Source organism: Trachemys scripta, chromosome 16 (genome assembly GCF_013100865.1).
Source record: "Trachemys scripta elegans isolate TJP31775 chromosome 16, CAS_Tse_1.0, whole genome shotgun sequence".
In the NCBI taxonomy this organism is placed as follows: domain Eukaryota; kingdom Metazoa; phylum Chordata; order Testudines; family Emydidae; genus Trachemys; species Trachemys scripta.
Window position 1 is genome coordinate 22,686,383 of NC_048313.1, and position 10,614 is coordinate 22,696,996.

General features: G+C 44.6%; 1 protein-coding gene across 1 annotated transcript; it reads left to right on the forward strand.

Moving 5' to 3' along the window:
- The first annotated feature begins 1,813 nt into the window (after positions 1 to 1,813).
- On the forward strand, positions 1,814 to 9,665 carry DSN1 (DSN1 component of MIS12 kinetochore complex). The gene is made up of 11 exons (XM_034791777.1): positions 1,814 to 1,998; positions 2,450 to 2,486; positions 3,070 to 3,130; positions 3,667 to 4,029; positions 4,980 to 5,053; positions 5,967 to 6,039; positions 6,844 to 6,931; positions 7,547 to 7,606; positions 8,094 to 8,165; positions 8,794 to 8,941; positions 9,393 to 9,665. The coding sequence occupies exons 1-11, from the start codon at positions 1,964 to 1,966 to the stop codon at positions 9,648 to 9,650; spliced, it is 1,269 nt and encodes a 422-aa protein (XP_034647668.1). The 5' UTR covers positions 1,814 to 1,963; the 3' UTR covers positions 9,651 to 9,665.
- Positions 9,666 to 10,614: the final 949 nt, after the last annotated feature.

Consider the following 10,614-nt stretch of genomic DNA (forward strand, 5'->3'; position numbering starts at 1 on the left):
CCCTATACAATGATGATATGCACATTTTAACAGGACAGTAATGTTTAACAGGTTATGACTTTTCAAATGATACCTCACATGGCATACTTCATACAAAACATATAATAATCTTAGAACATTGGTGAATATAGAGGCTAGTGTGTGACACTAACAACATGCTGAGAGGAAGGATCGTGGTACTGTCTAGCTTTTCTTAGTACAGAAACAATTGGTCCAATTCTGCCATTATTTACACGCAAGTAAATGGAAGCCATGTTTGTCTCCCTGTGTTCTTTTGAATTATATAGAATCCAAGTGATCCTACAATAGGTGCTTTAGAGAGGAGTCTTGCCTCTCTTACTGACTTTTAAATGCTAAACAGGTTTAGACCATTATGAATTGGATAGTAGGTGATTGCATGGTGTTTCAGAAAGTTGCTTCTGCTAACGGGCTGGTTTCTAATTAATATATATCATATAGTTTGAATATTTAACTTTCTGTGAGCAATATTGCCCCAGATCTGTGGGCTTAAAAAGTCTGTATAAAAATGATCTAAATAAGGCTGCCAATTTACAGAATGTAATATGAAAGATGACAAAGAATGTGTAGGGGACTAATGAAGGCTTCTAAAAATCTGTTGGGGAAAATCAAATTAATAAATTTATCAGTGTTTCTTTTAGGAGATACGTACATCTCGATAATGAACATATCTTAACTAGGTATTATAATTTTTAATTTGGAAATTTAAACATGGACAAATTGGATAAATACATGTGACAGAGCCTGTCCTGTTAAGGAAAAAGCTAATATATTTTTCGCTGCCATTCTGCACCCTATCTCCAGTAGTATTGGAGCTCTTTGCTGTTTTTGGGTTATATAACTTAAAGGAGAACAGGAGTACTTGTGGCACCTTAGAGACTAACAAATTTATTAGAGCATAAGCTTTCGTGGACTACAGCCCACTTCTTCGGATGCATCTATGCTTATGCTCTAATAAATTTGTTAGTCTCTAAGGTGCCACAAGTACTCCTGTTCTTCTTTTTGCGGATACAGACTAACACGGCTGCTACTCTATAACTTAAAGGGTTGCCAACCGTACAGGATTGTCCTAGAATCTGTAGGAATTAAAGACTGGCATGTGATGAAACCTCCAGGAATATGTCTAACCATAATTGACAACCGTGTTTGTGTATACACGTTAAATACCATTTAAAACATTTGACTTAGCCCTCCAAAAATGACTGCATTAGTGTCTTATATTGTGCTTAACCTTTACAAAATGTGAAGTGCCTTTTTAAAGAGAGAGTAGCATTATTCCCCTATAGAGAAACTCAGGCCAAAACATAAGTGACTTATCAAACTAACACAGTAGGGACTTTTAGGATAGGATAATCCGTAAAACTTCCCTCTAAAGAGGAGATAAAAAGTTATCAAATCCTGCATGCCTGTCTTTGGGCCTACGTGTTCATAAACAGTATGTCTAGTCAGTCCATTTTTGGCTATTTTGTTATACATAACATGAGGAGAGAGCCTTAGGGCCTATGGGTCTGGTAACAGCATGCCTGGCCGGCTCAGGTTCTGACCGACGACCTCTCACAAGGATTTCTATGTAAATAATCATTACAGATTCGCCTTTGCAACCACTCCTCTGTGCCTCTCGCTGCTAGCCCTAGAACCCTGGCTCCTTTCCCACGATGTTACCTGCCCCTCCCCCAAAACTACACTTCCCAGCACCCACTGCGATAATAGGCGGGGCCTATAGCCGGTATATCTCCCAGAAGCCCTTGCAGCGGGTGAACGTTGGCGGCGCCCTAGCCCCGCGCAGAAATTATTCTTTCCAGTGGTTCCGCGGTGCATACAGGAGGGGTTGCGCATGCGCCGCCCCTTGGCCCGACTCCCGCCCAGAACTACAAGTCCCGACAGGCTCTGCGGTTGTGGCGGGGCGGCCGCCGGGTTGTTTGAGTGAGGGCAGAAGGCGGCAGGGATGGAGGCGAAGCCGGAGGAATCTGGGCGGGGCCGGTGAGTGGGGTGCGGCGGCCTCCCCCCCCCCCGCAGTGTAACCCCCGGGGGTGGCGGCCGCAGTGTCCCCCGTCTTCCCTTCCGCGGGCTCCGGGGTGGCCGCCGCAGAGCTAACCGCCTATCCCCGCCCCGGGGTCACCCCGCCCGGCCCCCCCCGCGGTGCTGCCCCCCACTGGATAGGGTGTAACCTCTCCCCCTCCCCCTCCCCCACCGGGGTCCGCAGCCCCCCCCGGCCAGCCGGGGTCTGGGTCTAGCTGTCCCCCAGAGGCGCGGGCCTCATGCCCCCGAGCTGCCCGGCGGGGCGGGGTGGCGCCCCGTGCCCGGCATCCCGCCCTGGCTGCTGACACGACGTGTGTCCTGGAGTGACAGACAGGCCAGAGAAGCCTCGTGTGGCCACCAGCAGTCAGGAGCTTGGGCCAGGTTATTACCCCATGTGTGTTTGGTGTTGCAGGACCGAAGAGGCCTGGCTACAGGAAACGCAGCTGCAGGTGAGGAGTCGGACTGTGCCCCTGCCCCAGCTTGAAGATGGATTTTTGTTATATCTTTGTATAGCAGGAGTGCCTAGAAGCCCCTGTCTGGGATTAGGGCCCCTGTGTGCTAGGTTCTGCACAGAAACGTAATAAAAGACAGTCCCTGTCCCAAAGAGCTTGCAGCTTAAGCCATGGGCTCTTGGTCTGGAAGTCATGACCCATAAAGGGGTTGCAAACAGGGTATCAAGGAGTCACAGTCATCCTGTGCTTCATGTATTGCTAGGTGGGAAAGGTGGAGCATCACTGGTCTAAGCAAATGAGACAAGATGTCAACGGATGGGGGATGTGGAGCAGGACAAGTTGGCACTGAACTGATCATGTTGCGCATAATAAGCAGCAGTTGCAGCATACCAGCTGCCTAGCCATTGTCAATGGGCTTTGAGATTGATTGTTGGGGAAAGAAATAATTTGATTATGCATCTTTTTAAGTTTTAGAGGATCAGCCACGCAGGCATCCTGCCTATTCAACTCTTCTCACCCCTTGTGTCCACATGGATTTCTGTTTTGTAGAACTAAAATATGGAAAATGTTTATTTCTCAGAATCCCCTCCAACAGAACCTCCCCGGTGTTGAAGATGGAAAGAACGGTGGTGGGACACAAGGTAAGGTATTATTTCAAAGAACTAATTATTCGTTCCCTGGGTAAATGATAGTGATGTGACACATTCTCAGCAGTCGAGTTAGTTTGGTTTCTAGAGCTGCTTCATACACAGGGATAATCACAGCATTCACATTAGCTATGAGCAGAGTGTGAGGGGCTTTGCAGTATTAGATTGCAAATCCAGATGTGAGATTGCTTACGGAGCCAGATTGGGAAAGCACATTCGTCCTTCATCTCTACAGCCCTGTTCTTCCTCCCTTCCTGGACTCTGCAGAGGCTGGATCTAAAGATGAATTGAAGGAGCGGGTGGGAACAGGGGGCTCAAATGGTCCACACTTTTACTCTGTGGCAGTTCCATGAAAAAGGTAACACAGCCATCAGATTGTAATATCTTTCAGTCACTGCAACCCTGGGCTGGGTTTGAAACAGTGATGCATAGGTGAAACGCCCTATATTCCCATTCCAAATCCCATGAGAGGTCATTCCCTCCACTTTAGTGTGTCAGTGGATTTTATCTGATATGTGTATTTCTTCTAGAACGTGACCCCAGTGAGGAGAAAGTGGAGCCTGAACACTTTTCAGAGCCAAACAAAGTTATTAGTCCTGGGCCTGGAAACAAGGCTAATGTGAGAGCAAGTCCCAGTGACAAAGTCAGAGCAGCTACCAGGAAAAGGTCTTGTCCTAGCCCCAGCCCCAAGAAAGCTGCCCGGAGTCCCAGTCCCAAGAGGATATCTCCCTGGAGAGGTAGTCCCAGGAAAGGCCTCACTTCAAGTTCATTTAACTTGTCCCCAAGGGCACTTGCCATTAGCCCACAAATCACACGTCGCTCCTGGTCTCGCTCCAGTCTGAAGGGAACCAACCGCCGGAAGTCACTGCCTCCTTTCCATCAGGATGTCACTGGTAGGTGCCATGTACTTCCTTGTGATTAAACTGTGCTGAGATCCTTGTGTGAGAATTCTGGACAAGTGGAACTCTGACTTCATGGGTGCAATGTGAAAGGCACCAATGCAATGATTGGGCCCAGACTTTGCTGCATTTAGGGCTATGTTTGGCAACTTTCTCTGAGTACAGCACTAAATGAGACCTGGCAATTTTGACTTTAAAATGGATGCTTAGACCATGAGTGCTGCAATGGTCCAGTTTAAGCTAAAGGGCTATTTATAGCTCTGTCAGGTGTCCTTGCCCAAAAGAAGATGGTGACATGAACACCAGCTAGCATGAACAGCTCAGAAACGTGTGTGCGTATAACATACAATGAGTACAAAGGTTCTAAGGGTGAGGAGCAGCATCTGGCTGAGTGCAAAGCACTACTTCTGCTTAATAAAAATCTGGAGTACCTCATCAGACCTTTCACTGTAGAAGTTGGAAGCTCCTATCCAGGAGCATGTTCCATGCAGGCAGCCCAGAGACTGAGTTATATATTTGATTCTCCATAACCCTTTTCTTTTTCTTTTATTTTACAAAGCAGTTCCTTAGTTCTGTAGTGTGTGAGATTCATCCATTAGAGCATGCATAGAAAGGAACCTCCCAGCCCCAGATTGATGGACCCTCCTCTAGTGCAGAAGTAAATGCAGGACTCAGCCTTAGGGAGTTAACAGCTCTCTTAATGGCTGCTTGAGTTAAAAAGGAACTTCTGTGTTAAAGTTTTCATTGCCCTTCTGACATGCAACATGTAGCATCTGATTTAGCACTTGAGATTGGCTCTTCTGGCAATGAAGTTGCTAGATAGACTGTCCCCACTCTTGTGTGTATATGCATCAGTATTTACAGTGTCCAGCTCAGGGACATTTCAACTGCTCACAGTTTGAGGTAAACTTGTCTTTTTAAATGTGTTTGTGTTTAACTTTTAGAGCTGAGCAAATCAATCAGCCTGGATTTGCCTGAGACTGACAGGCTTTCCATGCTCCTGCTGTCTAGTTTCCAGGTGAGGTCCTAGGTTCCTGAAGGAACCTTTTTGCTAAAAACAAATTATTTGTGTATTATTCTGCTTCTTATACTTCATTTTTCTTGGTGGGTTTTAATCTGTAAATAAGCAATGAAGTGTGGTGAGGTGGTCTAGCAAGAGGCAGGACTCCTGAGTTCTAGTCCCAACTGAATCCCTCCATGGGCAAGGAGAGGTCACTCCACTTCCCTATCCCTTGGTTTCCTTTTCTGTAAAATGGGGGAATAAACTCCATAAAAGTGTTGTGAAGGCTAACTGATTGCAAACACTTTGAAAATGATACAAAAGCTAAACTTTACAGTTTATAAACTGATGTAACTGTGAAACAAGTGAGAGAGATTAAATAGTTTGTAGAATTTAGGCTGTGGCACATTTTACTTTGTCATACCAACTAAGAGGTATTAACTTTGGATTGATTTTATACATATTGGAGCCCTATAGAAAATAAAATGTTTCTATCAAAAGACAAATTGCCAGAAAATTTTCAGGTGCAGTAAGCTTTGTGATTTTTGGTTTGTAGGATTTTATAATTTCACTCCTAGCAAGATACTGTTTCCTGCTGCGTAATACCCCAGGCATTTGACTGAGCAATGCTGAAAGCTTTTCTCTAGTTTTGGCTGCACACTGACGTCAATGCCCGGTGTTCAGTCTTTAAAACAGAGCAAGTACAAAAAAGACACTTTTGTCATGCTTTCCGTTGTTTGTAATAAGCTTGAAAGAGAAAACCTGCTGAGATTCTGTGATCATCGTCCTGTTGCACTTGGCAAAACTTTGATAACTGCTTCTCCCCACTGGATGTCTAATGAAAAGCAGTCCAGTGTCAGATGGGACATTTTGAATAGTCTAAAAAAAGAAAAACAAAACAAATACCTCACTCTCTTCTCTGTTCTCCCAGTTCTCTGCCCAGAAGCTTCAGCACTTCTTGAAGCAGACTGATGGCTTCAGCCCTGAGGCTTTTAAAGCAAATGGTGGGTCCCCATGTGATATATTTAATGAAAGGGTAATGCTATACATCAGGGGTCGGCAGCCTTTCAGAAGGGGTGTGCCGAGTCTTCATTTATTCACTCTCATTTAAGGTTTCGCGTGCCAGTAATGCATTTTAACATTTTTAGAAGGTCTCTTTCTATAAGTCTATAATATATAACCAAACTCTTGTTGTATGCAAAGTAAATAAGGTTTTTAAATGTTTAAGAAGCGTCCTTTAAAATTAAATTAAAATGCAGAGTCCCTCGGACTGGTGGCCAGGACCCGAGCAATGTGAGTGCCACTGAAAATCAGCTCGCCTGCTGCCTTCGGCACGTGTGCCATAGGTTGCCTATCCCTGCTATACATTGAGGAGAGTAATAATCTATCTCTAGCTCTCGATTTGCACAGGGGAAGGGTCACTCAATTTCCACTCCAGAGGGAACCAAATGTCTTGGGGAAGAAGGAGCTTAAGCAGCCAAAAAAATCCCTTTAAATTGGTGCTTCTAATAACAGCCTGTGCATCATTAGTGGTGCCAAGAGAATGCCCAAAGTAAGCTTTGATCACGTATATTCTCTCTCTGCCAAAGCTAGCGTGACTGGTATCTGAAATGTCTTCTGTTAGGGAACTGAACTGGTTATGCTGTAAAAACAGGGTTCATGGGTTACATAACATCTTGGCGTGTGAGCCGTGAGTGCTACTGTTCCATGTATTTTACTTTAGTGTGAGTTAGTTCTGCAGAGAGCAGGTACTGTCTGCTGTTTAACTACTTCGCTTTGTTTTATTGTTGTCTTGTCCCCACCTCCAGTGAATTCAGTTTCAGAAGAGCTGATGCGTTGTACAGAGAGACTGAAACTAGATGGAACGCTAAAGAAATGTACAGAAGAGTTGAAAGGGTAATGACTCCCTGTGGTCACACAGTGTTGTTGCAACATCATGGAGCTGGAGTTTGCTATTCCTGTCCCAGGGCCTGACTGATTATCTTACATTGCAATTCATGAAACTTGTCAAGATTCATACTGCAGACACTGGAGACAGCAATGACCTATTGCAGGCTCTGAGTGTCTGATATTGGGTACAACTTATAATGAGGGTCGGCAGGCTAAAATGCCACAATTCTTGCTTGCAGAACTTACATTGGAACTTGGCGTTTGTGAGTGCTAAGAGGCCACATATTAGACAAATGTGCTATACAGGGCTGTGTCAGCTATAGATGTGAAAAATTTGGAAAGTGTATTTAATGTCTTTAATGCTAATGACTCTAAAGGAGAATGTTCATCTTAATAGTCATGGCACCAAAGTGTCTACTTTAGTGCTTGGCACATCAGCAGGAGTTTTCTTGTTTACATTTATATCCTAGAATAACCAAAAATTTGAATGAAGTATAATACACTGTATTTACACAGAGGCGCTGCACAAATACTAAACAGTCATAACAATCCTGCGTGGTATAGATAATGCCCATAAACACCTCCTTAAAATCTCTCTGATCTTGTACTTCTCTGTTTTAGTATTTTATCAGACCCTGTGCTCAATGCATCATTGACCCAGATGAAGGAATATATAAACAGGTAAGAATAACTGAGCCTAGGCCTCGTTTCGTATGGCTGAATGGACAGAGTTGGACCTTTTCTCATAGTTCTTGGTGTTATCAGCAATGATTCAAGCATCTGAAATGGGGACAGGACACTATGGGCAACCTCTAAGCCTGCCTTTGTAAGTCCTAGAATTGGACCACGAGCAGGGCATGAATTGCAAGCAACTTCTGCTTTGGAGGTAATCACTAGCATTCGCATGACCCAGAAATCTGAGAGCCTGGCTCTGCTATGATGTAACTCCACTTAAGTCAGAACTTGTTTATTTCATGGCTGAATTTGTCCCCATTGTGCATTTGTATATCTGTCTCTTGTAAATCAGAAGGCAATATTTTGGCCCAGAGTAAAAGCTAGGGTTCTGGTGTAATTTCTATAGGCCCCTTACATTAGTGAAGCCCAAAGGAGGTAATTCATCTCCCAAAGTATGCAGTAACGCTCTTTCATCTGTTCATTCATTCTAAAGGTTTACTACAGAGTCTCAAACTTGGGATCAGCTTTTACTGAGTTTCCAGAAAAGTGCAGAAGAAATGTCCAGGTTAGATTATTATCCTTTTTCTGTCTGTCCTGTTCAGCCAAAAATTAGATTTAATATTGAGAATCTAATAGTGCTAGTCATTGGTTAATGTGATCCTCTATTGTATTTAATTCCAGTCCTCTAGAACCCAAACTGTTTATGTTAAAAGACTTCAGCACTTTGTGATCAGTTGTCAAGCAGGTGTTCTTTCCATGCATAGTTTAATTTAAATATCATCAGCCCACAGTTGCATAATGAAGCAGCAGCAAAGGTCATACCAGAAATTCCGGTTGTTAATCATGCTGTCAGTCCTGAAGAACACATGGAAGATAATATGTTAAAGGAATTAAGTCTTGTTTAAAAATACTCAGCAAAGGACTCTGAAATGAAAAGTACACTCAGGTACTGTCATTGGAGATGTGGTAAATTATGGAAACTTGTTTAATTAGGATGTGTAGCCAGGAACTGATTTTCTGACAGTATTTGTGATGTTTTAAAATTTCTTTTAATGGGTCACTTTGGAGATTTTGTGGCAGATGATAGAAATGCAAATAATCTGCTTCTAGCCATATCTATGCTAGGCGCCATTGGAAAGTGGGTACTCCCCATGTTCAGTGGTTATATATGTACCATGCTTTTTGTTTTCAAGACAACTGGAGCAGTGCAAGACGAATGAAGTGCAAGTGGAGCCTGCTAGTTATCTCGGAGCATCACAGGCCAAAGTTCTCAGTAGCAAGCCTAACTATCAGAAAATACTAGATAGCCAGGGTGAGGTCTTTGACTGCATGGAGCTCGTGGTGAGTTATAGGGTCTGAAATGCACTAAAGAGTTTAAAAATCATTAATGGTGCAAACATAGAAGTGTCAGCTGACCTGTTGTGTCTGAATCATTCGTCTTTAGAAGATATCAGACTATGCAAGACCCACTAATTAGATTGTTTACCTTAGAGAAGTGATTCTCTTCTCTACGCCAATGAGGAATTGACACAGTGAGGTCACTGAACATAGTACATTGTTTAATAAACGTTTTCCCGCAATGAACACAAGGAATCTGCTATCGTATTTCAATATCATTCTACAGTCCAAACCTGCATTACAGGTTATGAAAGGGAAATAAGTGGAAATTTCTAATGAAATCATCACCAAATGCTTTGGTTTGGCATTTGCTTTATTCACCCAGTTCACTAAATTTCCAAAGAGTTTTCTCTTCTGAGTTTCCCTGAAAACTTTTTTCTGTTTTATTTTGCAGCTGGATGAACTGCAGCAGGCAGTGAAGTTGTTGCAGGCTTTCATAGAAGACAGTACACAGTACCTCCGGAATCTGTCAGAGCAACTTGGTAAGCAGACATTCCAGCCATCAGATAGTAAATGCTTCCTATCCATAAATACAGAACCTTTGTGGTTAACCAATAAAATCCAGAAGGCTGTAGAGGGAGATGGATTAATTTTTGTTCTCTTCCTCTCACCCCTAAATCGCTTTGGCAGTACCATGACAAGCTGTCATTAGAAGAGGGTTTTTTTTTGTTTGGTTGTGTTTTTTTTTTAAATGATACTGTTTGCTTCACACAGTACTTGTTAGACCACTCTAGAAAGCATTAAAAATCTATTAAGGGAAAAATGACATTGAGTGCAAGTTACCTTAAAAAGGGTTTATTATTTATTTTATACTTAAGCTCTTACTCCACCCTCTTCATTGCTGACGTTCTGCCTATGTATACAGTTCATTCTAGTATATTACACAAGGAAATCCTGGATTCCTATAGGTGTTGAGGACATTTTACTGAATATTGTATTGAGAGAGACCATAGTATATAGCAGGGGTCTGAAACTCAAATGACCACGAGGGCCATATGAGGACTAGTGCATTGACCCGAGGGCCGCATCACTGGCCCCGCCCCCACTCCACCCCTTCCATTAGGCCCCGCCCCACCTCTTCTAACCCCTTCCCCGAAGTCCCCACCCTAATGCTGCCCCAGGGGGTGCAGAAAGGGTGCAGGGTGCGGTGGGGGCTCAGGGCAGGAAGTTGAGGTGCAGGGTGCAGCAGGGGGCTCAGGGCAGAGAGTTGGTGTGTGGGGTGCAAGAGGGTGAGGGGTGCGGCAGGGGGTCGGGGTGCAGGGTGCAGCAGGTGGCTCAGGGCAGGAGGGGTGCGGGATACGGCAGGGGGCTCAGGACAGGGAGTTGGGGTGCGGGATGTGGCAGGGGGCTCAGGGCAGGGAGCTGAGGTGCAGGAGGTGTGCAGGGTGCAGCAGGGGGCTCAGGGCAGGGAGCTGAGGTTCAGGAGGTGTGCAGGGTGTGGCAGGGGGCTCAGGGCAGGGAGTTGGTGTGTGGGGTGCAAGAGGGTGAGGGGTGCGGCAGGTGGCTCAGGGCAGGGAGTGCAGGAGGGTGTGGGATGCGGCAGGAGGCTTAGGGCAGGGAGTTGGGGTGCGGGATGTGGCAGGGGGCTCAGGGAAGGGGGTGGGGTGCAAGAGGGG